The following is a 26525-nucleotide window of genomic DNA, read 5'->3' on the forward strand; positions in this document are numbered from 1 at the left end:
GCCGGGCCTGGGGTGGGCTTTGCTGTTGTGGGTGGAGCGTAGAGCCACTGAAGTGGGGATGGGGACCCACAGCGAGGCATCGGGACAGCAGGTTGCTGGTGGCGGTCAGGCTGTGGAGTGGGATTGCAGATGGCTGCCTGGGGGCTTCCTGAACTGAGAGCATTCTGAGGCTGCTCCTGCCCAGCTGGCCTGAGGGCTGTGGCTGACAGGAGGTCTGGGCCAGGAGCACCAGAAACAGTGAGCTGTCCAAACAGTGAGCCATCCAGTGGCCACCTCATGGGCTTGCCCACCTCCTATCCCCTGGCTTCCTCTAGGGACCCTGGGCCTCCCTCCAGGTGTCCACCTGCAGCCCACAGCCCCAGTAAGCACCTAGAAAGATGCTCCCCATCACTAATCCTTAGGGAAATGCAAGTCAAAACCACGAGGACATGCCACCTCACGCCCATCAGGATGGCCCCTGTGAAAAAATAGCAGCCAACGAGTGTTCGCGAGGATGAGGAAAGACGGGAGCCCTGTGCACTGTTGGTGGGAAGGTAACACGGTGCAGCCACTGTGGGACAGGATAGTGGTTCCTCCAAACATGAAAAATAGAATTTCCATGGGTCCTAGCACCCCCCTTCTGGTCTGCACACAAGAGGACTGACAGCGCAGGCCAGGACAGTGATCTGCACAGCCACGTTCACGGCGGCATTACTCACAGCAGCCAAAAGGTGGCAGCACCTAAGTGTCCATTGACTGAAGAATGGCTAGACGAAATGTGGTCCATCCACAGTGGAATATTATTCAGCCCTAAAAAGGCGGGAAATTCTGACACACGCTTCAACACAGCTGAACCTTGAGGACCTTAGGTTCAGTGAAATAAGCCAGTCAGAAAAAGACAAGTTCTGTGTGATTCCACTCATGAGGTCCCGCGAGGAGTCAGCTTCATAGAGACAGAGGGTAGAATGGTGGGTGCCAGGGGCTGGGGGAGGGCAGGGGGTGTTAGTGTTTAATGGGGACAGAGTTTCAGTTTGAGAAAATGAAAAGTTCTGGAGATGGATGGTGGGGATGGCCGCACAACAGTGTGAATGTGCCTAATGCCACTGAACTGCACTCTTAACAATGGTTAAGATGGTAAAATTTACGTATACTTCACCAATAAAAAATATTTGAAATGTTAAAAAGACAATCGACTATTGAAAGTAAAAGTAACAACGGTGTATTTTGGGGGTTTTGACGTGGAAATAAAATTTCTGACGACAGCACAAAGACGGAAACGGAAGGTACTGTTTGAAGGGTCTCACCTGCGAAGGGCTGAACTGTAGCTGGAAGGGAACAGTTCCTGAGAAATAAGACAGATCCCAAAGCAGCCAGGCTGGGGCTGCGCTCCTGCAGTCATTCTACATGCAACGCAGCGTCCTGGATTGGATCCTGGGGCAGAGAAGGAACAGTGGTTGGGAAAAGTGGTGAAATTGAAATGAGCGAATAAAGGAGATAAAATGGGATGTTTAAAAAAATACTCATTTAATCCAAAATAAGGCAGAAAAAGAGGAAAGAAGGAACGAAGAACAAATGGGCCACAGATGGCAAGGTGGTGGTGAAGCTTTGCCATGTATGTTGGGAGCGTCTGAACAGCTCAGGGCACACTATTCGATTGTCTGAAACACAACAAAAAAGCAAGACCCAACTCTGTGTTGTTTACAAGAAATGCACCCTAAGTATAAAGACACAAATAAAAGCCAGAGGATGGAATAAGTATCTTGAACGACGAACTGCTGCTTTGAGCAACATTCCCTGGGGTGGCGTCCACCAGAGGGTGGGCCCAGCCATGCTCCCTCGGCAGTGGGACCCCAAGCCCGACCTGGACACCGGCCTGGGCTTGTCAGCCCCTCACTGGGAACTGCCCATCCAGCCCACAGCCCCAGCTCAGGGCCTCCTTTACTCACACCTGCCCACATGTGGGCAGACCAAGTGCTAAGGTCACTTCTGTGTCTATTTCCCTGTCCCTCGCCCCATGTGCTGGGAGGAGCAGATGTGGGTCTGTGGGACACAGGTGTGGGCCCTGGTTACAGGACCCTGGCCCCGCTGACCCTCACTGTGCCAATCTGCGACTCACCAGGCCCTGGCCATGGCCGCAGGGCCTGGCGCTCCCAGTCTGCTCTGGCTTTCCTGGCCCGGACAGATGGCCCTCAGTTTTCTGTCTGAGGTGCCTGTCTCCCGCACCCCAGGGCGCTCTTCCCAGGCTGCTGCAGGACGTGCCTGCGCAGGCCCCATCGTGGCCTCCTGGAAGGTGAGGGCTTTTCTGCCCCTTGCTCATCCCCTTGTGGCCCTCCCACCTGGGATGGGGGTGCAAGATAGGTCCATGCTTGTGTCCATGCCCAAGACCTTGAAGCGTCTCCACAGCCACAGGAATGTCCCCAGCGCATCTCCCATCACCCAAGGGGGTCCCGTGGGAAGGAACAACTCCGCCCCTCGGCCTGACAGCCCAGCTCCAGCTTCAAAGGCACCGCCCCATTCTCCACATCACATCTGCCACTTTTTTTGATAGCCATATGCTCAAAATTTGAGGAAGGGGATTGCTGTATTTTCTGGTTTCTATGATGTACATTTTTTCCCTTTTATTGTGTTAAAATACACAAAGCATAGACTTCACCATCTTGACCATTTTTAAATGTACAGTTCAGTGACATTAAGTACATTCACATTGTTGCAGAGCTACCAGCACCATCACCCCCAGAACTGTTTTCATCTTGCAAATCTGAAACTGTCCCCATTAAACACTAACTCCCCAGCCCCTCCCCCAGCCCCTGGCACCCTCCGTTCTGCTTCCTGTCTCTCTGAATTTGATGACTAGGGACCTCCTACGAGTGGAATCACACAGTATTTGTCCTTTTATGACTGGCTTATTTCACTCAGCATGATGTCCTCAGGGTTCATCCACGTTGTAGTGTTAGGATTTCCCCCTTAAGGCTGGCTAGGATTCCAGTGTCTGGGTGTACTGCGTTTTATCTGTTCGTCAGTTGATAGACACGTGTTGCTTCCACCTCTTGGCTGTTGTGAATAATGCTGCTATGAACATGGGTGTAGAAATATTTCTTCGAGACCCTGCTTACCCAGAAGCGGGATGGCTGGATCACATGGTAATTATATTTTTAATTTCTTGAGGAATCTTCATACTGTTTTTCTCAGTGGCTGTACCATTTTACATTCCCACCAGCAGTACACAAGGCTTCCAATCTGATGTGCATTTTCATGTGTCTGAAATCTGGGTGTCTCTTACCTCCAGAGCATCATTTCGTTTGTAACATTTGTTGTATGTTTGTAATTTCCAAAGTAGCTTTGTAGTGGTGACATCCTTCACAGCCTGTCAAAACTGAGGCAATAGGGACCAGCCAGAGGAGAACTGGGGGCCCCTCCAGAAGTGCCCCCAGGCCCAGACTGTCCCCCACCCCGTGTTCCTCGCAGGCGCCCCCTCCAGCAGAAGGGGGGCAGCCACCCCACCCTACCCCAGGGAATGCCAACCACCCAGGAGCCTGGAGAGGCTGTCTCGTTCTTCAGGCCCAGGCCCTATAAATGTCCGGACATCCGGCCACACCTGCGGACTGGTGGACTGGAGAGATGAGGAAGCTGAGGCACCACTGCCCCACCCACGCCTCTCACTGGACCCAGGCCCCCAGGGATCCCGCCTGTTACTTGCCGCCCGCCAGGCGTCCACCAGGTGGCGCCCACAGCACGTCCTGCTGGGCTGCTAGACTCAGGGCAGGTCCCCGTGTCTGGGGGCATCATGGGCCCAACGCTGGCAGCCCCTCCTCCCAGCTGTCCCAGACTTGCTGTGACCTTCAGCAGGTCCTTCCTGTTGGTTAGGATCCACTGGACGGATAGGGCTGTGAGTAGATGGCCATGCTCTGGGTGGCCTTCAGGGTATGGGGCTGGGGTGAAGCCAGGTGGGGACAGGGACAGCCAGAGCCTCTCCTCCCTCCAGCAAGGCCTGCCAGAGCTGGGAGAGAGACATCTCCCCTCAGAGGCTGTCCCTGGGCCTGGGGGCAAGCTGACCCACGCACAGGCCAGGCAGGAAAGACGGGTGCTGCCCACGAGCCAGCCAGCCCACACGATCCTTCACCCGCCACCCAGCAAAACAAGCCACCAAGTTGAAAAGCAATCTTTATTGAAGAATTTAGAGGGAGAGTCTCATATTATAATAGTAAAAATACTAAAGTTGAATGTAAAAAACGCCATGGTGCAGGGCAGCGTCTGGACGGGGCGCGGGGGGGCGCAGTGACGGCCCCTCGGGGGTTGGGGACCAGGGGGCGGGCGGGAGAGTAAAGCGTCTATAAGGACAAGTGCTACCAGGGGCAGCCAGAGGTGAGCCGTCCCTCAGGGAGAGAAGGCGCGGCGGGAGGGGCTTTCTCCTCACTACGATTAAAAACCCCAAGATGCACGTGAACAGCGTAATACACAGCAACAGATTTCAGCCTTGTTCCCCTGTCTCCCGGGGCCAACCCCGCCCAACCCAGGCCCAGCCCCATCTCAGGGCCACTCTCCTCCGGCCTTGGTGCCAGGGGCTGCCACATGCCCCCACCACAAGGGAGAGGGCGCCAGGCCAGCATGCCACAACTAGGTTGCTTCTAGCGTCCCCAAGTGGGACTGAGATAAGTGGGAGCCAGGGACAGCTGGCGAGAGGGCCTGAGGGGCCACAGGCAGGGCCCGCGGACCCCCGATTGCACGTGGCTGCAGAAGTCCTCAACGTTTTCCTACGTGGATCTAACTGTTCTGAAGGCCGAGGCCACACCGGATGAAATAAATTAAGAAAAGCCGCAGGACAATTCTCCTCTCGACCTGGCTGGTGGGAGGACGCCGCCTCCAAAGTGGGCAGCCCTGCCCGCAGCACAAGACGCTTTCCCATCCACAGAGGAGTGCGTGGTTCCTCTCACGCATCCAGAAATAAAAAACGTTAAATACAGATCATCCGAGAGCGAGACGTCCTCGCGATCCATCGAAGCCGACATCTGGAGCATGTGGCTGCCCAGGCGGCGTCCACCAGCACGGCCAGCTGGCCCTCCTCAGGCCGTGCCGCTGGCCGAGTAGGAGAACTGGGGGAAGTGGGGCCTCCGCTCGCTGTCCACACCCTCCATCGTGTCGTCTGTAGGCAGGCAGGGGCAGGAAGCAGCTCAGACCCCAGAGCACAGCTGCCACCCATCGGGGGAAACCGAGGCAGGCCCCTGCAGGCCAGCCTCCCAGACTCTATTTGGTGACCCCCGACCCTCACAATGCCGGGGCAGGAGGACAGCGGCCCTCCCACCCACATCAGCACTCCCCCGAGGGAACCTTTTTCATCAAACGTGGACCTGCAGGCCTCCCGCACTCTGTGGTCTGGAGAGGAGGGAGGGACAGGCTGGGGAGGGAGTCAGCAGGGAGCCCACCCCTCACCTTGGTCGGGCGGCGTGATGGTGATCATCTGGGCCGTGAACTCCTCATCAAAATACCTGGTGTCTGTCTCCGATGTGACCTGGGGCTTGAAGGGCGGGCTGAGCTGCAGGACAGGGCAGGGGGCCAGTTACAGGACTCGCTCTGCACTGCCCAGCACCCCGACCCAACCGCAGCCCCAGGGAGCCAAGCCCCAACTTAGGAAGTACCTCACGTCTCCCAGTGGACTGTGCCCAGGCGGTACTGATGCCCCAAAAAAGGGGCAAGGCCACCCACGCCCAGACAAAGCTCTGGGAAGGAGACACAGGGGAGGGGCAGTGGTCTGGGGCCTGAGCAGTCGGACAGGCTCCTCAGACCAGGGCAGGCCCTGCTCACAGTGGCCCCTGCAGGTGACAGGAGGGAGTGCAGCCCAGCTTTGCTGGACCTCCCATGCCTCCAGACATAAGGGGACCGGCCCACTTTTCTTTTTTCTTTTTTTTCTAGCTTTCTTAGTTTTCTTTCTGGTTTTCTGACAAACTGGGAGGGGGATGAAAAGGAACACCATGGAAGGTATCTAGGGTGGGCTCCTGGCCCTACCCCCCCAGGTACCATTCATACCCCTTCCTGACCAGAGTGGCTCAGCCCAGCTGCCAGGGACTTCCCTGGGGCCCAAGAATGCCCCTCTCGAGTAAGGCATGACGGAGGACTGTTACGTCCCCTCAGTCCCTTGACCCACCTGGGCCAGGAGTGGCATTCCCACGCAGTGGGCCTACAGGACAGCCATGGCTCCCACAGGCCCAAGGAGCAAAGGCCAATGACAGCCAAGTGGAGGGCAGGGCTTGAGGGGCCCGCTGCCACCCTGCAAGGGGACCCAAGGAGCAGCCAGCCCGTGTCCAGTGGCCATGGCAGCCCCAGCCAGGGGCCTGGGGTAAAAGGGGAACTGCTCTGCCCAAGCCCTGCCTTTACCTGCCCCCCAAATCCACAGGGGGCTCCTGGGGCGCTCCCTGCCCAACCTTCCCCCCAGGAAATGAGGAAGGATTGAGGTCAGACAACCAGAAGAACTGGGAAAGTGGGGCACTGCCCCACTCCATTGCCACCCTCAGGCACGCACCATTAGGGAAGGGAACTCTGGTACTCAAACCCGACGGGGGCGGAGGTGCGGGGAGTCCACACGCACATGGCTCCTCCTGGGAGGAACGAGGACCCCGGACGGTGCCGAGGAAGAAACCTAGCAGTGCAGACCTTCTGAGCCCGGGCAGGGGCATGGGTGGGTGTGAGCGGGTGGGTGTGCATCAAGCCCCACGCACCTTCTTCTCATACACGTCCTGCCACACGATGCTGGCAAAGAAGCGGTGCTGCATGATCTCCTTGGCGTCCTCGGAGCCCCCGCCCAGCCTAGGGAAGGACACAGGCCGGTGATGGCATCGCTACCTACCTGGCCCCTCCTCCCCCTTGGTGAGGTGGACAGCCTGGTCCCGGGGGGTGGGGGCCCAGTGCCGTGGGGACAGTGCAGCCTCCCCAGGAGACTGGAGGACGGGGTGCTGGCGCGGCTTCCTGCCAGCCCAGGGCCCGGGCAGGGGGCGCACCTCTGCTTGGGGTCCTTCTTGAGCAGCCCCGAGAGCAGGGACTTGGCCTCAGGGCTGAGCGTGCGCGGGAAGCGGATCTCCTCCATGAGGATGAGCTCGAAGAGCTTCTCGTGGTCCTGGTTGTAGAAGGGCAGGCGGCCGCACACCATCTCGTACATGACCACGCCCAGCCCCCACCAGTCCACCGCCCGGCCGTAGTCGTTGTCCTCCAGCACCTGGGGGACGCAGGGGCACGGGGTCAGAGGGTGCCCGGGACACAGGGGGCATGGGGGAACTCAGGGGACCCGGGGGGACTTGGAGAACAGGGGGACATGGGGGAAACCAGGGACACAGGATCACAGGGCACCCAGGACACGGAGAACATGGACACAGAGGACAAGGAGACACGGGGACATGGGGGGACAGGGGACATGGGGACACAGGGGACATGGGGAGACACAGGGGACTCAGGGCACATGGCAGATGTGCACCTCGGGGGCCAGGTACTCAGGTGTCCCGCAGAAGGTCTTCATGGTGGCCCCATCCTTGATGCCCTCCTTGCACAGCCCAAAGTCAGTGATCTTGATGTGCCCGTCCTTGTCCAGCATGAGGTTCTCCAGCTGTCGGGGAGGCAGCCTCCGGTCAGCGCCTGCCCTCCCATGCCCCAGGCCCCAGGCCCCGCCCCCAGCCGCCACGGGCCCACCTTGAGGTCACGGTAGACGACATTCTTCTCAGAGTGCAGGTAGTCCAGGGCCGACACGATCTCGGCGCCGTAAAAGCGGGCCCGGTCCTCGGGGAACACGCGCTCCCGGGACAGGTGGAAGAAGAGCTGCAGGACCACAAGCCTGAGCAGCGGCCAGGCCAGGTGCCCTCCCCGCCCCAGCCACCTCCACCAGGGTCCCCGGGCGAGGCGCACGGGCAGGCTGAGACCCTAACTCAGTAGGGGGCACTGGGAGCCTTGTGGGGGGAGCGGGGCAGGTCACCCACAGGGCAGGCACCCCACACAGCTGGGGCAGCAGCACCGTCCCCGCCCTACCTCGCCCCCGTTGGCGTACTCCATGACGAAGCACAGGCGGTCGTGGGTCTGGAAGGAGTACTTGAGAGCCTGCAAGGAAGAGGAGCTGGGACCTCGGCCTGGAGCCAGGCTGGCACCTGCCACCGGGCTGCCCCACGCGCCTTGCTGGAGGGATGGTCACTGGGGGTCTGGGCAAGTCTGGGGCTGGGGAGGCAGGATCTCAGAAGCCGGCAGGCTCCGGCAGCTGTGCGGAGGCTCCCCTTCAGGGCAGGCCGAGGCCACCAACTGGGAAGTGGGCCGGCAGCACGAGCACCCCCAGCCAGAGGAGAACACATCCTCCAGGGCAGAGTGGCCGGGCGCCTTCCCACCTCAAACCACAGGTGGCCTTGCTCGACGAGGAGCACCCCCAGAGGACCGACTCTCACCCACAAATGCTGACCCTGAACCTCGACAAGCGGCTGAGCCTCACTCACAGAAATACGGGACAACAGGCTACAGGCCTCAGGCAGCGGGGGACCCATGCCCACGATGCTCCAGCCCCCACACCCCATCCCCCGGAGACCCAATATGAGGGTGCATGGGGCAGGGGGACACCATCGCCAAGACGGACACGGGTGGAGCTAGACTGGAGGGACCAAGGAGTTTCTGTCGAATGCGACACGGTGTTGGGTCACAGGGACACACGGAACGGTGGGAGGCAATGACACAAAGCCTGGGCTTTTCCTCAGAATCCTTCAGCCAGGTGAAGGGAAAGGGGCGAGATGGAGCAAAGGAGGCAAAACCACAAGAACGAACGAGCTGGGCGAAGAGACACGACGCCTGGTTTTAACAGCACCTGACGTTTCTTGTGGAAAAGGTTTTAAGGAACCAAAATGCCAGGGAAGTGCGACGGCTTCCTGCTTTGCCCCTGCTTTGGGCAAGGAAACCGTGCTGGGCAGAGGGGACGGCCTGGGGTGGCCCCGGGGAGAGCCCATTGAGTGTGGATCCCCAAGGCCTGACCCCCAGGGGCACAAGGCCCATCTGCCCGACTGCCAACCAGCCTACCCTGCCTCCAGGAGTGAGCCGGCTGGGCCGCCTCCTGGGCGGAGTCATCCCACCCCCAGCCCTGCCACAACCCCCCACCCCTCCCCAGGACAGGGAGCCCCCAGCTTGAGCCTCCTCGGAGGGGAAGCAGCCAGCGGGCTGTGTGCAGGAGGCAGGGCCTCGGGCAGAGCCGAGGGAAGACCCAGGTCACCTGTCCCCACTACCAGCGGGGCAGCCAGCACAACCCCACCAGCCCCGCATTGGACACCTCCACCCTGACCTCCTCGGAGCCTGCCCACTGCCGGCTCAAGTTGTGAAGCACAGGGAGCCCTCGGTCCCAGGAGAACAGACATCCATCCTTCAGTGACAGGCTGGTGCGAGTGACCGTCTGACCCTGTGCCCCACTCCCGTGCCACCCACCCAGGGCACAGAGGGGACGCCCCTGAGGTGGCCAGAGGCCGCTCACCGTCAGGAAGGGATGCCGGGAGTTCTGGAGCACGCGGTTCTCCGTGAGCGTGTGGGCCACCTCGTCCTGGAAGACAGGTCCCAGTGAGCCGCCGCCCCTGCTCCCAGCCAGCCCCTCCCAGCCCGGCACCCCACCTTGGCCACGATGACTTCCTTCTTCAGGATCTTCATGGCGTAGTAGCGGCCCGTGGCCTTCTCCTTCACCAGAATCACCTTCCCAAAGGTGCCTTTGCCCAGGAGCTTCAGGTACTCAAACTCGTTCATGGTCTGAGGGGGCAGAGGGCAGGCACCCAGGGTCAGGGGCAGTGGGGTGACAGCCTGCAGCCCGACAGCAATGTGGGCGACAGGGGCCAGGGGCCACCACAGCCAACCTTGGGGCTGGGCACAAGCAGGTCCCCTTCCTCACCATGGACCTGGGGGGCCCATGGGGAGCCCGGGGCTGGGGGAGAACACGGAGCTGTGCACCCCGACTCAGAGCTCTGGGGCTGGGGGACGGTGGGAGTCCAGGGCTGGGGGAGAACGCGGGGCTGTGCACCCCGACTCAGAGCTCTGGGGCTGGGGGATGGTGGGAGCCCGGGGCTGGGGGAGAACGCGGGGCTGTGGGCCCCGACTCAGAGCTCTGGGGCTGGGGGACGGTGGGAGCCCGGGGCTGGGGGAGAATGCGGGGCTGCGAGCCCCAACTCAAAGTGCTGGGGCTGGGGGACGGTGGGAGTGACAGTGCCCGGGTCTCTGGAACCTCACTTCCGACACAGGGCTCTGAGGGTCAGACTGCTGCCCACTGGCAAGGCCCAAGAGGGAGCTAAGCTGGGGCGGGGGGACCCAGAGTAGTGTGGGGGTTCTCCTGGCCCCGCCTGCTGGGACCCCGTGTCCGCCAGACCCCCCAGAGGCAGGGGACAGGCCTCACCACACGGTGTTTGGGCTTGGCCAGGGACACCTCCATCTCCTCGGCCCCAGAGTTGTCACTGGGTGAGCCCGATCGGAAGTCCATCTCTTCCTCCTGCCTCTTGAGCCCGTCAGCCACTGTCTGGATGGCAGTCGTCCACTCCTCCCTGCAGGGTGGTCAGGTAAGGCCCCCGGCCCCCAGGCCAGGGTCCCCTCCCTCCGCAGCCCCAGCTCAGAGACCCCAGAGAGAGAGGCCCAAGGAGACCACCCCCCTATGACCTGGGCCGGCCACACCAGGTCCTGGACACTGGCAACCCGGAGGCCCAGCCCCCCAGCAAGGTCGCATCCCCTCCCCACTTGGGGCCTGGGCCAGCCGTTTCTGGAGCAGGCTCTGAGGAGGCCTGGGAGCACCAGGGAGCAAGGGGGGGTGAGCAGGAGTCCACGCGTCCGTCTCGCACCGCTCCTCGGGCGTTTCCACGTGGAAGGTGCGCTCGATGACCGTCGTCCACTGCAGGCAGCGGATGATGAAGGTGTTGGGCCTGGGCCGCTCGGTCTTCATCAGCTGGCACTCTGGGGGTGGACCAGCAGTGGGCATCCTGTCTGCACACATGCCCTCCTGCCCGGCCCACCTGTCCCACCCGAGTACCCCACCCATGGGGTCCTGGGAAGCTCTGTCCCATCTCCTCTCCAAGCCTAGTTTCCCTCTATAAAATGGGGCTGGGACCCCTATGGCGGCTCGGACCCTGCTCTGGAGCTGCGATGCGGCCCCATGGGTGTGTCTAAGGCGAGGTCAGGCCAGGCCCAGCTCATGCCTTCATCTCCTCCTGCAGTCCTTCCTGCAGTGTTTGACCCCGCTGCGCACCAGACCACAGCCCTCGACTGGCCACAGGGTGAGGATATGGGGGTCTCAGAGAGGGGGCTGGCGGGAGGGGGCCTCGTGGGAAAGCAGCTCGCCCCCCGAGCAGCGACGTCCCGCCATTCTCCCAATCACACAGTGACTGCCAGTCCCACCGCCCCCTCTCCACACAGGGCCAATCCCAGGGTGGTGGCTGGTGGCGACTCGCCCTGCAGAGAGGTTGGCTGTCCTGCAAGACATGACCCCTGGAGGCTGCTCAGGCCATACGCACCGTACTCTGATGCCCACCCCTTCCACCACCACGGGGACTGGGGAGTCCAGACACATACAGGAGTATAAACGGGCTGGCAGGCCCGGGAGTGGGCACACACCTGGAGCACACACACACCTGGAGCACACACACACCTAGAACACGCACACATGGAGCACACACACCTGGAGCACTCACACCTGGGGCACACACACACCTGCAGCTGAGGGACTGTGGGGATGCACCCGGCCCACAGAGAGGCGTGAGTGTGGGGGACTGCTGAGGGCTTCTGGGTGGGGTTCTGACCCAGCCTGTGGGAGGTGGGAGGGGGCCGCAGGGCCAGCAAAGGGGCTCCCAACATTCCAGTGTGTGGGCCCTGGCAACCGCGAGGGTCCCCAGCTGGGCTCAGCCAAGTGCAAAGGAGCTGTCTCCCAGGCCTGGAGGCCAGGAGGGGGCTTGGGGCCGGCCTCATAGGGAAGGCTGTGTCAACACGGGGATGGGGGGGGGTGCGGGTGTAAAACATCCTCCTCATCGGCTTTCTCGGTCCCTGTACACCCACCTCCCACTCACTCATCAGGGACCACCAGGTGCTCCAGGACCAGGCACCCATCCCAGAGGCTGGCTTCCCTGGCCCTGGGATCCATCCCCAAGGAAAGGCCCCCGATGCAGAGGCCCCAGCACAGCCACCTCCCTGACTGGCATGGCTATGCCCCTGGGCCGGAGCTCCGGCTGGCCTAGGGGCTGGTCCAAGGCCCCAGCACCCCCTCTGCTCAGGCAGCCCCTCTGGCTGGTGCTCACCTCCCGTGTGCCTCTGGAAAGCCCGCCCCACCCCCCACACTCACCCTGGGAACACTCCTGAGAGGTCTTGTCGCCTAGAAAGGCAGCACCCACCCTGGCTGAGCCTCCTTCCTGAGCCCTGAAGCCCTGGATCCCTGCCGAGCTGGCACTGGGGGGTGCCCGGACACCACAGTGAGGTCTCCCGCTCTGCCCCAAGGCTGTGGGGATGGGAGTGTCTGCCTCCTTGGTCTCCCCCTCTCCCCAGGGCCGCTGCCCTACCAGCAAACGGTGGCTTGAGGAGGTGGGGCGGCGGGTAGGGGGAGGCAGGAGGAAGGTTCAGGTCTCACAGGAACTGGGTCCCCGTAAAGCCCCCCACCCCAGGAGCCTCGCGGGGCAAGAGCTCTGCTCCTCCCCAACAGAAGCCCTGGGGAGAGGTACACTGGCTGCGCCCCTCGCCCCTGCAGCGCAGGGCCAGGCAAGCTGGGGGTGGGCAGACAGTCAAGGTGCCAGAACTGCCCACCTCTGTATCTGCAGGCACAGAGGCTACGAGTCCTTCCCTGTCAGCCTACCTCCTCCTATGACCTGGACCAGAACCTGGGGTCTGGTGAGGTGAGGGTGCTGGGGGACCCCAGGCTCCCAGGCCGCATGGCAGTGAGGGCAGAGAGGTATGAAGGAGGCTGGGGGAAAGCCTTGGACTCCCACGGTGGGCACTGCACCCCACACCCAAGATGGCAGCCCGAGACGGACCCTGGGGGTCTGCCAGCTTATAAGGCCATCACTCACCCATCCACCCAGGCAGAGCTGGGCTCCAGGCGGCCGTACTGAGAACGGGGACCCGGCTAGAAGGCCCACCTGCCCAGCACCCCACCCACCGGCCCATCTCCACACCTGGTCTCCACAGCCCCGTGGGTAGGCCACGCCTGCGGCCCCCTCACAGGTACGGAACGAGGCCACAGTAACACATGGGTTAAAAACTGCCGGGTTGTCCAGCTTTGCGAGATGCCCCAGGCCAGCCATGCCACACTTGTCTATCCTACGTGGGGCACCCCTACCCCAACCCCAGCTGAGGGTGGAAGCAAACGCACCCCACAGGGGTCCAAGAACCTTCACCGGGAGAGCCACGGGCTCCTGCTGGGGGTGACACGGCACCCCAAAGCTAGGTGCCCCTCAGCACTCTCTCCCTGCCTCTGCACCCAAGGGCTGCATGGGCCCCCCCTGGAGGAGGGGCACCCCGTTGGCTGCCTGCCCCAGGCCCGGCTCTGTCCCGACTTGGCCAGGCCCTCCAGCCCCCAGAGCAGGAGTGCCCAGGGGCAGGTCTAGGGTCACCAGCCTTGGGACTCGGCACAGAGACCCCAGCCAGAGGCAGCCACTAAGCCATCCCCGAGGTGACTCGGAGCCAGTGCTGCCCAATCCGGCCCCTGGTGGGCTGCCGGCCCCAGACACAGAGGCTCAGGGGCCCTCAGCATGGCGGCTGCTGGGCACAGAGGGCTCCCACCACCCTGCCGTCTGGGGCCAGGGCCGACCCCAGTGCCCCAGTTCCCAGGCCGGGCGGCCGCGGCACACTTACGTGCCACCGAGAAGTTGTTGAGGGGCGACTCGCGCTGCTCCACGTCCTGCGGCCGCTCCTTGTAGCCGATGAAGGTGCCGTCGTTCTTGAGGAGGAAGTACCGGGGCCGCCAGGTTTTGATGTACTCTCCTGAGGACACGAGGGCAGTGAGGGCTATGCCCACCGGGCTGTACTCCCAGCCCCCCGCAGATCTCCATCCTAGTGGCGAATCAGCAGTTGACTCTACCCAAAGGCACAGGTACCAACCCTGATTGCCCCTGGGTGGCAGGTGATGGGTAGGCAGGCAGGGCTTGCCATGTGGAAGTGCCCACATCTGATAAAGAGCCCACCCCACCTGTGTTGGAAAGGGGGCCAGGTGGGCACCTGGACATGGGGGGAGGGGCACGACTGACAAGAGGCTGGCCTAGTCCAGAGAGCCTTCCTGGAGGAGGCGGCGCCAAGCCAGTGGGTCTCCAGCAGGCACCAGCAATAGCTCAGATACCAGCTATGGCAACCTGCCGGGGCTTCGGGGCTGAGAGCTCTCCCCACTCACCCCGGGTCCAGCCAGGGGGTGGCTGCAACAATTACTGTGATGACAGTAGCAGTGGCTGCCCACCACAGCTGGCCCCTGGCTGAGAGGAGGCAGCCTGGCATCCAGTGGTGAGGGGAGAGCCCCACACTCAGCCTGAGACTGAGGGGCTCCCCTGGCAGACACAGGCCCATCTGTAGCCCGCCCCCTCGGGCTGGGCCTCAGGACAAGGCCCCCACCACCGTGTGACAATACTCGCTGCCCAGGGGCCCAGACACTGTCGTGGGCACCATGGTGAAGCCAGACCCCGGCAGTGGTCGTGCGGCCTTCAGGCTCAGATCTGCCACCCTGGCCCCCACAAGTCACCCAGGTACACAGGAAAGTTCCCCGAAGTTGTGCAACACGAGCCGCACGCAGGGCTCCCGTGCAGGAATCCGAGCAGATGTCCTCTGCCATATTCGAGCGACTGTCATTTTTCATACTGACACCCGGAAAAAATGTTCCATTTACATTTTGCCGAGCAAGGAGTTTGAACAACAACAGAAAACTTACTAATTAGGCAACCGCTTCATCAGAGGAGCCGCTGGGCAGAGGGCAGAGAGGGGCTGTGGTCCCTGAGCTCTGGATCCGGGCTTTCCAGCCAGGCTGAGCCGCGGACATGGGCACCTGCAGGGACGTGGGGGACCACCTGCCACTCGGTCAGCTCCTCCTCCCCAAGCCGCACTGCCCAGACCCCTTCCAACAAAGCGCCCTGGGTGTGGCCTCTGGGGTCCAGCCCTCACCCTGCATGATGCACGGCTGCTGGGGGTATGATGGGAGATGGGAGCTCCAGCCACTCCCAGCATCTGTCCCCAGGGGGCCCACCTGCAGACCGTGTCCCTGGCTCCAGGCGGGGGTCACCACCAGCCCAGACACCGCCAGCACAGGGAGGACCTGAGTAGCGGCCAGTAAGCTGCCCCAACCCCAACAGCACTTAGCAGGGTCTCTGCCGGGCCCTCCGAGCCCCTGGAGACAGTCAGCTGGGAAGGCTGTGGTCCAGCCACCTTCCGATGCTAGCCCCCGGCCCTGGCCCGGCACCCCCCACGCCATGCCACGCAGTCCCACCAGCCTCCCAGGCACTCCTTCCCCATCGGTGCAGCGGGAAGGCGCAAGAAGACTAGGCTCCGGGGGTTGTGTGCGCCCCAGCGCCCACGCCGTCCCAGGCCGCCCGCTGCTTGCTCCCACCCGCCTGCATGCCAGTCTGGAGCTGTCGGCCCCTGATGGAGTGCCTCCCATCCCGCCAGCTGCCGCTCCCCAGGACGCTAACTGAGTGAGGAGAGTGATGAGCGCCTCACCCGAGCAGCCCTGAAAATCCATCTTGATTCACCAACTGCCACGGGCCCCCACCGTGCCCAGTGCGGCCCCCCAGCGCTGCACCCCACACATGCAGTCGGCATGTGTGCCCCACACAGAGGGTCCACACAGGTCCCCCATTCAGCAGGACCCGCACACCAGACTGCGTGTCAGTTTCCCCACCATGGGTGAGGCCGTCAGTCCACTGGGGTCCAGGATCCCCTGGAACAGGGGTGCCAGAGCCACTAAGCACTGAGGACCTGCCCGGCCACGTGACCCTGCACCTGCCATCTACCAGCTTTCACACCACAGGCCCAACCCCAGGGCTGGGAAGGTTCAAGAACCCAGAGCTGGAGGGGAGGGGCCCAAGGGAGTGGCACTCGCTCTGGCTGGGAGGAGGCTGAGAGGAAGGAGCCCAACCCCACCGAGCCCACAGGGAGGGGCCGGGGATGGGCCGTGAGCCTGCGGGGCCTTCCGCCAGGCCCCAGCCCCAGGGTACTGCAGGGGGGCAGCTCTGGCCGAGCTCTGCCTGGCCCCACAGGCTGGACCCAGGAACCGGGTGTCACACAGGTGAGAGCAAGGACCAGGGAAGGCGGTCTCACTCGGCCCCTCGCCCTCAGCAGCCAGGCACAGACCCCTCGAGGAGGAGAGGCACCCTGGGGGGGCCTGGGGGGGCCTAGGGAGGCCGGGGCCAAAGCTGTGAGACACACAGACCCCTTTCTTCAGCATCTCGGACGCGCCCGCCTGCGGAGGTCCAGCCAAGCGGTTACTGGGGGGCCACCAGCAGCGCCAGCTGCGGCCTGGGCCGTGACCTGCATCTGAATGAGTTCAGCCCAGACGGGATGCCCGGCAGGCAGGCGGGCAGCCGGCCCAGACAGACGGGAGCCCAGGGCCCTGCTTACTCCCAGAGCTGGGGGTGACACAAGAGGGGGCGAATAGAGGAGACAGCGATCCCTGTGTAACGCCTGTGCCCGGCCACCGCTGTCCTCTCGGCCACAGGGTTCCTGGGGCCATGGGGGCCAGGCATACACATGAACCAGTGCTGGAGGGGGAGGGCAGCCTTCACTCCGGGCACAGATATGGGCAAGTGACAAATGAGGAACCCAAGTCTGCCCCTCAGGACACTGCTCCCTAAACAGGGGTCCCCCCTGTTCCCCAGGGCCAGATGCCCACCCACAACCAGGGTGATCACCTGGCAGCAGCCACTCGGGTGGACACCAGGACCTGGCCTGTACCTGGTTCCAGGCCATGTCTCTTCTGTCCCTGCCACTCACGCCCATGCTCAGCCTGGGACCCCCACCAGCCACTCCATCCTACCCGCTGCAAACACTTCAGACCAGCACCCTGGAGGCCACACAGGGCCTCAGCACACCCCCGGGACCAGGCCATGCAGTCCCACATCGCAGTCGGCTCGGGTACCCACACGCAGGTCAGCAGCCCAGCCAGGAGGACCCCCACACCCACTGCCAGGAGACAGGAGCCACGGCCGAGCTGGGGGCAGGCGCTAGGAGGCACTGGGGGTCTGGTGCCCACCCCCACCCAGAGGGGCTGTCCTGGGCAGGCAGGCAGGATGGGGGGGCAGATCGGTTCCCCCTCAGGGTCCTCTCAGAAGCACAGCTGGGGGTGGAGGAGGGACCCACACTGCCCTGGGCCCTGCGGCACCACACCCACCCCTCCGAGACCACCTGCTGCCCAGCTGCCAGGGAAAGGGACACGTGCCCCATGAACCCTTAACCCCCAGGCTGGCCCACCTGCAGCAAGGGCTACAGGCCAGAGGAAGCAGTTGCCCAGGGCGGGGGGCAGTACGCAGGCTTAGCTGGACTCCTGTGCCTGGACCGAGGCTCCCCCACCTCTTCCTGCCTCTCACGGCCCCTCAGCTCCCAGCCCTGGTCCCCTCGGCATCCCCGTGTGCCATCCACCAGGAGATCCCTGCCACCAATCATGCTCATCCCGGGAGCCAATTCCTCCCAGGGAAGGGGCTGGAGGACCTCCAAGGAAGGGGGATTCCTCGCCAGCAGCCCCAGCCTCCCACAGCCCAAATCACCCCAATGGGGCCACCGAGCCGGGGCTTGGGGACAAGATGAGCACAGGCCAAGCACCTACCCTCTCCACGCCTCCCAGCCACATGTCCAGGCCACACCATGGGTCACTGGGCCTCGGACTAGGGGGCCTGGACGGGGTGCTGTGGGTGGGACTGGGGCACACAGTGTGCAGGCTCCCTCAGTATGCCACAGCCTGGGCCTGAGGCGTGAGTCCTCCCAGCTCCCTCGCGTCTTGGCCCCTGTGAACTATGCACACAGCCGGGAGGCCACCGAGCCCCTGCACACAGCCACCAGGCCACTGAGCCTCTGCACGTGGTCACCAAGCCATTGAGCTTTTGCAAGCGGCCGCTAGGCCACCGTGATTTTGCACGCGGCCACCAGGCCATGGCGCCCTGAGTTCCAAGAGCATTCTCCTCAAGTCCCCGGTTCTTGGCGAAACTGCTGGATAAACACTTTGCCGCAGTGCTGGTGGCGGTGGCAGGCGGCGGCTGGCGGGGTGCCAGGCGGCACCGAGCTGTTTCTCCACAGCAAAGCGAGCCCCAGCAGGCCCGGGGAGCGGGCGCCAGCTGACAGCGGCGACCGCGCGGTCCCCCGCCGCCGACACATCCATCGCGCCGACAGCTGCAGGGCGCCCATCCACTTTCTCCAGCACAGCGAGCACACGGCCGGCTGACGGCGCCCATCCATCGCCGCCCACCAGGCAGGGGCAGGCAGCGGGCACGGGTCACCTTGGGGGACCCAGCCTACTAGGCCTCTGCCTGTGCCCAGGCCGGGGTCCCACGTCCCTGTCCCATCAGCAACTGACGGCCAGAGCCCTGAAGCCCCATAAAGCAGACCCAGGGCAGGCAGGAGGGTGCAAACCTCCAGGGCCCCCTCCTCGGGCCTGAGCCTTCCCACGGGCGGCACTCACAGGTCAGCACAGGTCAGGGCACGAATGGCCAGTGTGGACAAGAGAGGAGAGGAGAGGTGTCCACTGCTGACCCAGCAGAGGGCTGACAGGTGGAGGAGGACAGACGTTCCCCGACTGGGCCACTGAGCTGTCCAGGCCTTCCCCCGGCCCATGATCCAGCCCCGCCCTCCTAGAAGGCCTGCCTGGCAGGCAGGGATCATTATGCCCACTACTCAGGGAAACTGAGGCCCAAGGGGGAGCACTCTCAAGCTCACAGAGAGGCAGATGGTGACCAGAGACCCAGGTCCCGCTGCCCGGGCTGGGCTGGCTCCTTGACACAAACAGAGAACTCTTCACGAGTGTTCAGTTCTACCATCAAGCAGGTGTGCCCAACACATAGACTCGGGAGCAGCCGGGGCGTGCAGGGCGGGAGGCAGGGTCGCGGTCAGGGGGTACCGCCGTGCCCACTTCCACCGCCATTGAGGCACAGCAGAAGGTGCCGGGGGCCACTTACCCGCTTCAGCTGCCCCAGGACAGCGCCTGGTTTGGGGCCTCTTGCCGACTGCCACCTCCAGCGCCCCTCCAGCTGCAGCCCCCTGCAGAGGACCTTGGTCTGCACATACCACCCAACTGGCCGTCTTCCCGGAAACTCTGCCTCCCCCTCAGGCACCAAACTCACCCTCCTGCAGGCCTTGACCCCAGCCCACCACACACCCGACCTGTCGCCCAGCTGGCTGATGCTGAGTCCCAGGCCACGCCTCTGGCCTGGTCCAGCTGGCCCCCTGCCTCACTTCTAGTCTCCCTGCCCCAGGCAGCCCACTCACCTACCCACATCACCGCTTCTTCAGGGACCCTCCTCAGACAAGGCCACAGCCCCACTGCCCAGTGCCCCCGCTTGCTCTCCCTGCACGGGGCCCGACAGGCCTTGTCCGGCCACCCAGGGCCTGCATAGGCGCCCTGCCCACAGCCCAGTCCCATGGACTCCTCCTTAATTGAGCCCGCTTCTGGGTCACCAGCCTCCCCTGCCCTCTCCACACGGCATGTGCCCGGCCTCACCACAGCGGGGTATGGGGAGCTGGGCTGGAAAGACCCAGGCTGGGTCCAGGGTTCAGCAGCAGCCACAGCCACACACACCTCCACTTGAAGAGGCATCCTGTGGGTAACACTTTCCTGGGGAGTCAGGGGAGGGTAGCAGACAGCCCCCGGGGCTGTCAGTCCACCAGCTTCCCCCATCTGCTGGCCCCTTGGGTCACAGGCCCCAGGAGAGGGGGCTCCTGACACCCCTAGCCCTGGCCCAGGCCCTCCAGTGGCCCCTGCCCAAGGCCACACGACATGCCAGTTCTGGGTTTCCAGAAGATTTCCCCAGGGACACGCCTGACTCCTGTGCCAGGAGCCCAGGATGCACCCAACCAAACCAAGGAAGGTACCAGGGCGGGAAGGAGGCGGCCAGGAGGGGCCAGAAGACAGAGAGAAGGGACAAGCAGCACAGCCCCAGAGTGGGTGCAGGGACAGCCAGCGAGCCCTCCTGCAGACACAGCCCGCGGGGAAGGACAGGAGCGCCACAGCAGGCCCCTTCCAAGCTCTGGATGGCGGCAAGGGGCCCGCAGGGCCAGGACAGGGACACCGTGCAAGTTGCCGTGGGCGCCGGCCCACATCCCCTGCCCGCAAACACTTGAGAGGGGGCAAAGGCCAAGACCTTGTCGTCTACAGGACCCCAGCCTCTGTCGAGCCAGGGCCTTCCCACTGGGGTGAGGGGCCCCAGCACTGACGGCGGACACGGGCCTCACTCCCAACACCCCCAGGAAAAAGCAGCCCTGTGGGCAGGGACCCGAGTCTCCCAAGCCAGGATGGGACACGCCCTGCACAGGGAGGGCCTTCACAGCGCTGTGACCGTTTCTTACTTATTTTTGCCGGAACTGGGAGCCTCTCCCTGCAGTGGGAGAGCCCCGAGGGCAGTGAGGCCGGCTCATGTGGCCACCTCTATCACCCCCTTTCCTCCTGTGACACAGAGGCAGACTGTGTCCTCCCAGCTGCCAGCCCTGTCACCTCACATCCCTGGCCACACCCATTCGGCCTCGCCCCCCATGTCCCCACCGAGCTCATCACAGGCCCCCAAACTCCGGCCTGCCCTGTGTCCTACAGAGGGCTGGCCACCCCGACTCCCCCGGCCAAAGCGGAGCACCAGCCCCCTGCCAGCCACAGGGCACCCCCCAGTGCAGGCCTCCCGCCCCAGGCTCTCCTCAAAAGCAGCCTCCAGTGCTGGAAACCCCCACCCCTGATGGGACAACCAGCTGAGGCCTCTGGGCTGGCAGGACCACCTGGGAGATTACTGGGGGATCAGTGACCCCAAACCCAGCCCAAAGGACCCCGCCCCAAAGGTCCCAGGGCTGGCAGAAGCAACACCAAAGAACCCCCACCCTCAATTTCAATGTTTCTGAAACACAGGGCCGTTATCTCCTAGGGTTGAAGAGACGCACCTGAAGGCTGGGAGAAAGGCAGCCAGGGAGGCGGGAGCTGGCCTGGGGCCCACCCTGACCGGCAATCCCAGCCTGGAGCCCCAGGGCCCTCTGCCCACCTGCACATGGCCAGGTCTGGGCTGCGGGCCTTGACGGGGGGACATGGGCAGGGGCTGGGCAGGGCGAGTGGGCGGGAGCAGCGGGCGGCAGCCCACCAAGGGGTGGCCCTGGGGAGCAGGCTTCAAGTGACAGCTGCTGGCTCTGCTCAAGGGAGGCCCACGGGGAGGGCGCTGGCCCCGAGCCTGGCTGGGTGTGCCCGGGCAGAGGGGACGCCAGCCACGGCCGAGCCAGCTCCCTCCCCACACTCCCGCAGCCCTTCTAGGAACCTGGCGGGACCTGGGCCTCTCCTGAGAAGTGGCGGTGGTTTGGGTGCCAGGCTCGGGCCTACGCCACTGACATTCCAGCCTCCTCTCATTCCAAGCCTCAGTTTCCCTTCTGTGTAATGTGCACAGTGCTGCCCCGGCCCCGCCCCTCCTTCCGGCGGCCCCCCATGAGTCAGGCCCCCAAGGGGCAGCCCTGTGGAGTCAGCACTGCCTGCTCGGGGGCCCCCCAGGCGCAGGCCCAGGGACCAGGGCCAGGCAGGCGGTGACCCCACACCCCCAGCACGGGGCAGCTGAGCTTCCTCTTTTGTTGTTTGTTTTGAAGGGAGAACTCAACACTCACAAAACAGGAAACAGCCCCCAAACCAGCCGCAGCCTCAGTCACAGCCACAGCCACGCACCACATCTTGGCCGTGGCCCAAAGACACAGGGGCACACCTCCAGGACAGGTGCCCTTGTCCCCAGCCCCGGCCCAGGCCCTCAGAGCAGAGGCCCTGCAACTGCTCCCGCCTTGGGCCCGGCCCACAGTGACCTGCCCCGGGGCAGTTCTGGACCCTTGTGGACATGCAGTGTTGTATGTATGAGTGGCCTTGGTGAATGGAGGGGACTGCCGGGACCCAGTCCGCAGCCACCGTGGCACAACCTGGCCAAGAGGCAGAGCTGTCCCTCACCTGACAGCCAGGGAAACCGAGGCACAGAGACCCAGGGCAGCCCTGCCCCTGCACCCGGGCGTGGGGTGAGGTGAGTGAGCCTAGGGGGTGCCCAGAGGCCGGCATCCCCCCTCTCTACCCAGGCCAGGCCTGTTCTCACGAGCCCACACCCCCTTCCGCCATCCTGTGGCCCAGCATCTCACTGCCCTCCCGCACTCTCCTGGCCCACCTGGTCCAGCTGGCCTGTCCGTGGGTTGAGGACACCCAGGAGGATGACAACCACAAGCCTGGCTGGGTAGACGGTGCGCATACCAGGAGATCCGAGAGCAGGACCCGGGGGCTCTGCCAGCACAGCTCTCCATGGGCTGGGCTGCAGCCTGGGCGGTGGCGGCCCGGTGTCATCAGAGCAAGTGGGCAGAGACGGGGAGGCCTGAGGGGGACACCCCAAAACAGCTGCGCAGACTCGGGCTGCAGCCTGAGCAAAGAGCACACAGCGTGAAGACAAAACCGGAGGCTGCAGGTCAAGTTCAGCCAGACCTACTTCCTGGAATAGGGTTGGTGTTTTAAACTGTCAACCTTCAAAAATCAGCAGAGTGCACATAATAGACCAAATCTTTGAAAATGCAAATTTCTGAGCAACACTGAGCCCACCAGCCCCCAGCATCAACGGCTGGCGCCGAGCGGCAGCTGCTGATCACTCGGGGTAGCTGCTCATTGCTTGAGGTGTCTGCCTGTCACTCAGGAAGTCTGTCCATTTCTGGGGACACCCACTCCTACTCGGGACGTCCGCCTGTCATGCAGGACATCTGCCCAAGGTCCAGGCAGCCCCATGTGGCCCGGCTGCCTCCTCGCCCTATCTGAGTCTTCAGCAGCTTGATCTCGCTCTCCTGGGGACATGGGGATGCTGAGGCCCAGAGGGCTCTCCGGGGTCCCGCAGCAGGTCAGTGCTGGGCTGGAACGCAAGCTCCAGTGTCGGCTGGCCCAGGCCTGGCCCCCCTCTGCCCTGTGAGACTGCTCTGGCCCAGAGCACACGGTGTCTGGTCACCTGGGAAGCAGCCAGGGTCACTTCCCAGAAATAGGTGCCCACTTCCCCAGGAAGCGGGACAAGGAGCCAGTCTGCCCTCCACTGACCGAGCTCTCCCAGCCCCCTAGCTCTCATCTCAATGTCCACATGGCCTCTGAAGGCATCGCCACCCCTCGTGTGCTGGGCCTGCACTGGCCACGGGGCAGGGCAGCAGAGCGGACAGGGGCAGGCCTGGCTCCACAGCAGCTCCCTAACCCCCAGGGGCAGGAAGGGGCGTGGCAGGCGCCGAGTGGGGCCTCAGGGGTCTGCACAAGGCTGGGCCCTGGAGGACAGTCACAGCTCCGCCGCACCCCCCCCCCCCCCCCCCACGCAAAGAACCAGACCCACAGCCAGGGGAGGGGCCAGACCAACCAGCCAGGGACGGGGAGGGGGCTGGAGCCTCCAACCAGCACTGCACTCGAGCCCTCTGCCCACTCCCAGGCCCTCCCAGCCCAGGGCCCCCCACTCCACCCAGAGCTGCCCCCCGGGGGGGGGGCCTCATCTCCCTCCTGCAGCCCCATCCTCCAATCCTTCCCGAGAGGTGGGGGCAGGGCGGGGGTCAGCCAGCAGAGGAGCTCTGCCCCGCTGGAAGAGGAAGCCGGCCCCGAGGCAGTCAGGGAGGCTTTTTGGAGGCGGTGGCAGGAAGGCAGGACCTCCCTCAAGGGCTGGGTGAGACAAGGAAAGTGGTGGGCAGCCCAGCACGCACATGGGAAGGGTTTTCGAACCGTCGTTCTCCTGTCTGCTGAGCAGGCTCAGACCTGGACATCGGCCTGCCGACCTGGCAGGGACGCAGTCCCCACCCCGAAAAGAACACTCGCTCCGGCCCCATCTCAGGAAATGGCACTGCCAGGTACCTCCAGCCCCAAATCAGGGGTCGCTCTTGTTTCCCCAACATCTAATCCAAACCACCCATTCCCCACCCCCCTCCAGAGGGACCTCTGCCCTCTCGCCTGGTCACCCCAAAGCCCAGCACACAGGAAGAGCCCAAACACTTGTAGGTAAGAACAGACTAGTGAAAGGACAGATGGACGGACAGAGGAGGGATGGCAGGAAACAGCACAGCGGCAGGAGGGTTTGGGGGAGCAGCCAGCTGGGGGCAGTGGGACGAGCCTGTGACACACCCGGGTCGCTGGGGTGCACCGGGAAGGAGGACCGGGGGGGACGAGGGGCGCCCACGAGGGCAGGCAGTGCAGGCAGGACACGGGCCCGACCCAGAGCAGGGCACCCACCCTCACAAGGCACGTCCCCTCCCAGGCTACGTGAGGGCCCAGGGCCACCCCCCACGCAGCCGCCCCACCACACCACATGCTGCCTGGGTTGGCACATGGGCTGGGGGAGGAAGAGCAGGCACGCGGGGACATAGGACCCTCCCTCCTGACCTGAGGCTGCTGCACCCCGATTTAGGCCCCCCCACCCCCAAACCACACTCCTTCCTCCACCAGGCCTTTCTCTGCCACCACTCCCAACATACAGATGGGGAAACTGAGGCCCAAGGAACTCAACAGACTGGCCCTTGAAGAGGGACACAGTGACGGGGAGCCGAATCAGTTCAAACCCAGGTCTCTGGATGTCCCCCTAGGCCCGACACCCCATCCCCCCAGACCCTTTAGAAGCCCTGCACCCGGAGTGGCAACCTGAAATTCATCCAGGCACTGGGGGACACTCCTGCCCGAGCCTGGCTGGCCAGTGACACCCCAGTAACTGGGGCAGGGGCCCTGGCAGCGCTGAGACCCAGGTATCTCCTGGGTGGGTGCTTAATCTAACAGTCAGTCAACAAACATTTGACCAGGATTAGGAGGTACAGGTCCCAGGTAGGAGACCTTGTTTTGGTGCTGCCGCCAGGCATAGAGAAGAACATGGGCCAGGGCCAAGGGGTGGGGTCCCTGACACCAAAGACAGCCATGAGAGGAAGCAGAGAGGATCTGCTGGAGGGGCTACGGCACAGGAAGCAGAAGTGCTAGGGAGCAAAGAGGGCGAGCACTGGGCAGACAAGCGAGAGGGCAAGGGGGCAAGGAGGGCTTGCGGGAAGCCAAGTGGAGGGGCTCCCCACAGACCACAAGCCCCGGCGGCCTCCTCGCCTCCTTCTCAAGGCCCAGCACACTGTCCTCCCTATGGCCACCACAGTGAGCTCTGAAGACACTCTGCTGACCACATCCTGGATCCCCTGCTTCAAGCCCTCTGCAGCCCCCCTGGTATCTCTTCCCTGCTTTGCCTCCCATCCCAGCTCCTGTGGCTTCCCAGCCTGCTCTGCTGAGGAACTCCTATGCATCCCACAAAACCCAGTCTCGTGACACCCACTTTTACGGTACCTCCCTGTCTGCTCCATCTGTGTCTGAGGTCCCCCTTCCCAACAGTCTGTGAGGTCCTGGGGTAGGGAGGGGGACAGCCTCATGTCATCTGCCGGAAGGCACATTTGAGGAGTGGCTAGTAGCTAGCTAGCTGGGATCACCAAAACTTTGGGAGGGAACAGGTCTGGAGAAAGAGGAAGTCAGGAGGGAGAGAGGTGGCTGGCCAATCCCCGCCCTGGGGCAGGAGGGAGTGACTGGCCCCAGGCACCTGGGGGTGAGGCTTGTCCATCCCCTACTGCTGCCCTGAGCAACAGAGGGCGGCGGGGCAGGGGGCCATGAGGGGCCTAGGGCGCAGCTCCTGTCCTGCCAGCTCCCTGCCTGGCCCCTCCCTGGGCGCGGGGCCACGTGAGCAAGGAGAGAGGAGGCTGGGCAGGCACCGGGCTCGGCCAGCTCTGCAGCTCCAGCACAAACAGGCCCCGGGCCCGGGCCCCCGGGGGGTGTGCAGCCCCCCCTTGCCCGCAGCCCAGGCCTGAGACCGGCACGGGGCCAGGCCAAGCAGCCCTGCCCTGCCCTCAGGAGCCCTCGGGCAGTGCCCTGGGCGCCAGTGAGCCAGGCCTTGGAACGGCCCCAGTGTCCTCACTGCCTTCCAGGAAAGCGCGGAGGGAGGCAGCAGTGGCTCTCCACGCCCGTGGGGCCCGGCCAGGCAGCCACACAGGCGGCCACACGGGCTGCACACCAGGCCTTGGGCCCCACATCCTGCCACCCAGGGGGTCCCATGAGGCCGTGCCCTCCATGCCAAGGGGACATCGGGCCCTGGATGCTCACCTGGGCTGGTGGGTCCAGGAGCCCCAGGGAGATTTCTCCGGCCCAGCTGGCTTAGGCACGGCCCCAGGCAGCCGCCACCTGAGGGCAGCACACAGGCCGGCTCTGGGCCCCCTGCCTCAGGCCCCTGGCCCCAGGCCCAGCCCCCAAGGGCACTGACCTCGTTTGTGCAGCCAGCCCTCCTTCACGATGGCCACGTCGTTCATGGTGCCCGGGCTCAGTGGGCTGCGTGGCCCAGGCGTCACTTGCTCCTCTCAGCAGGGTCCCCAAGCCCAGCGGCGCCCACAGCCTCTGGAAGAAGCGAAGGAAGTGT

General features: G+C 63.9%; 1 protein-coding gene across 2 annotated transcripts; it reads right to left on the reverse strand.

The window, feature by feature from the left end:
* Nucleotides 1-4127: 4127 nt before the first annotated feature.
* On the reverse strand, nucleotides 4128-26525 carry AKT1 (AKT serine/threonine kinase 1). 2 transcript variants are annotated; one of them, XM_046647542.1, is made up of 13 exons: nucleotides 26373-26525; nucleotides 13783-13911; nucleotides 10791-10902; nucleotides 10355-10499; nucleotides 9586-9717; nucleotides 9452-9517; nucleotides 7984-8052; nucleotides 7651-7776; nucleotides 7439-7567; nucleotides 6969-7183; nucleotides 6690-6777; nucleotides 5407-5509; nucleotides 4128-5119 (listed from the first exon to the last, which is right to left on the reverse strand). In XM_046647542.1, exons 1-13 carry the CDS (start codon nucleotides 26416-26418, stop codon nucleotides 5040-5042), a joined length of 1440 nt encoding a protein of 479 aa, XP_046503498.1. In that variant the 5' UTR covers nucleotides 26419-26525; the 3' UTR covers nucleotides 4128-5039. The 2 variants fall into 2 exon arrangements, with proteins under 2 accessions (XP_046503498.1, XP_046503500.1); XM_046647544.1 differs by lacking the exon at nucleotides 26373-26525 and adding an exon at nucleotides 14843-14861.

The sequence above is a fragment of the Equus quagga genome, chromosome 20 (genome assembly GCF_021613505.1).
Source record: "Equus quagga isolate Etosha38 chromosome 20, UCLA_HA_Equagga_1.0, whole genome shotgun sequence".
Classification (NCBI taxonomy): Eukaryota; Metazoa; Chordata; class Mammalia; order Perissodactyla; family Equidae; genus Equus; species Equus quagga.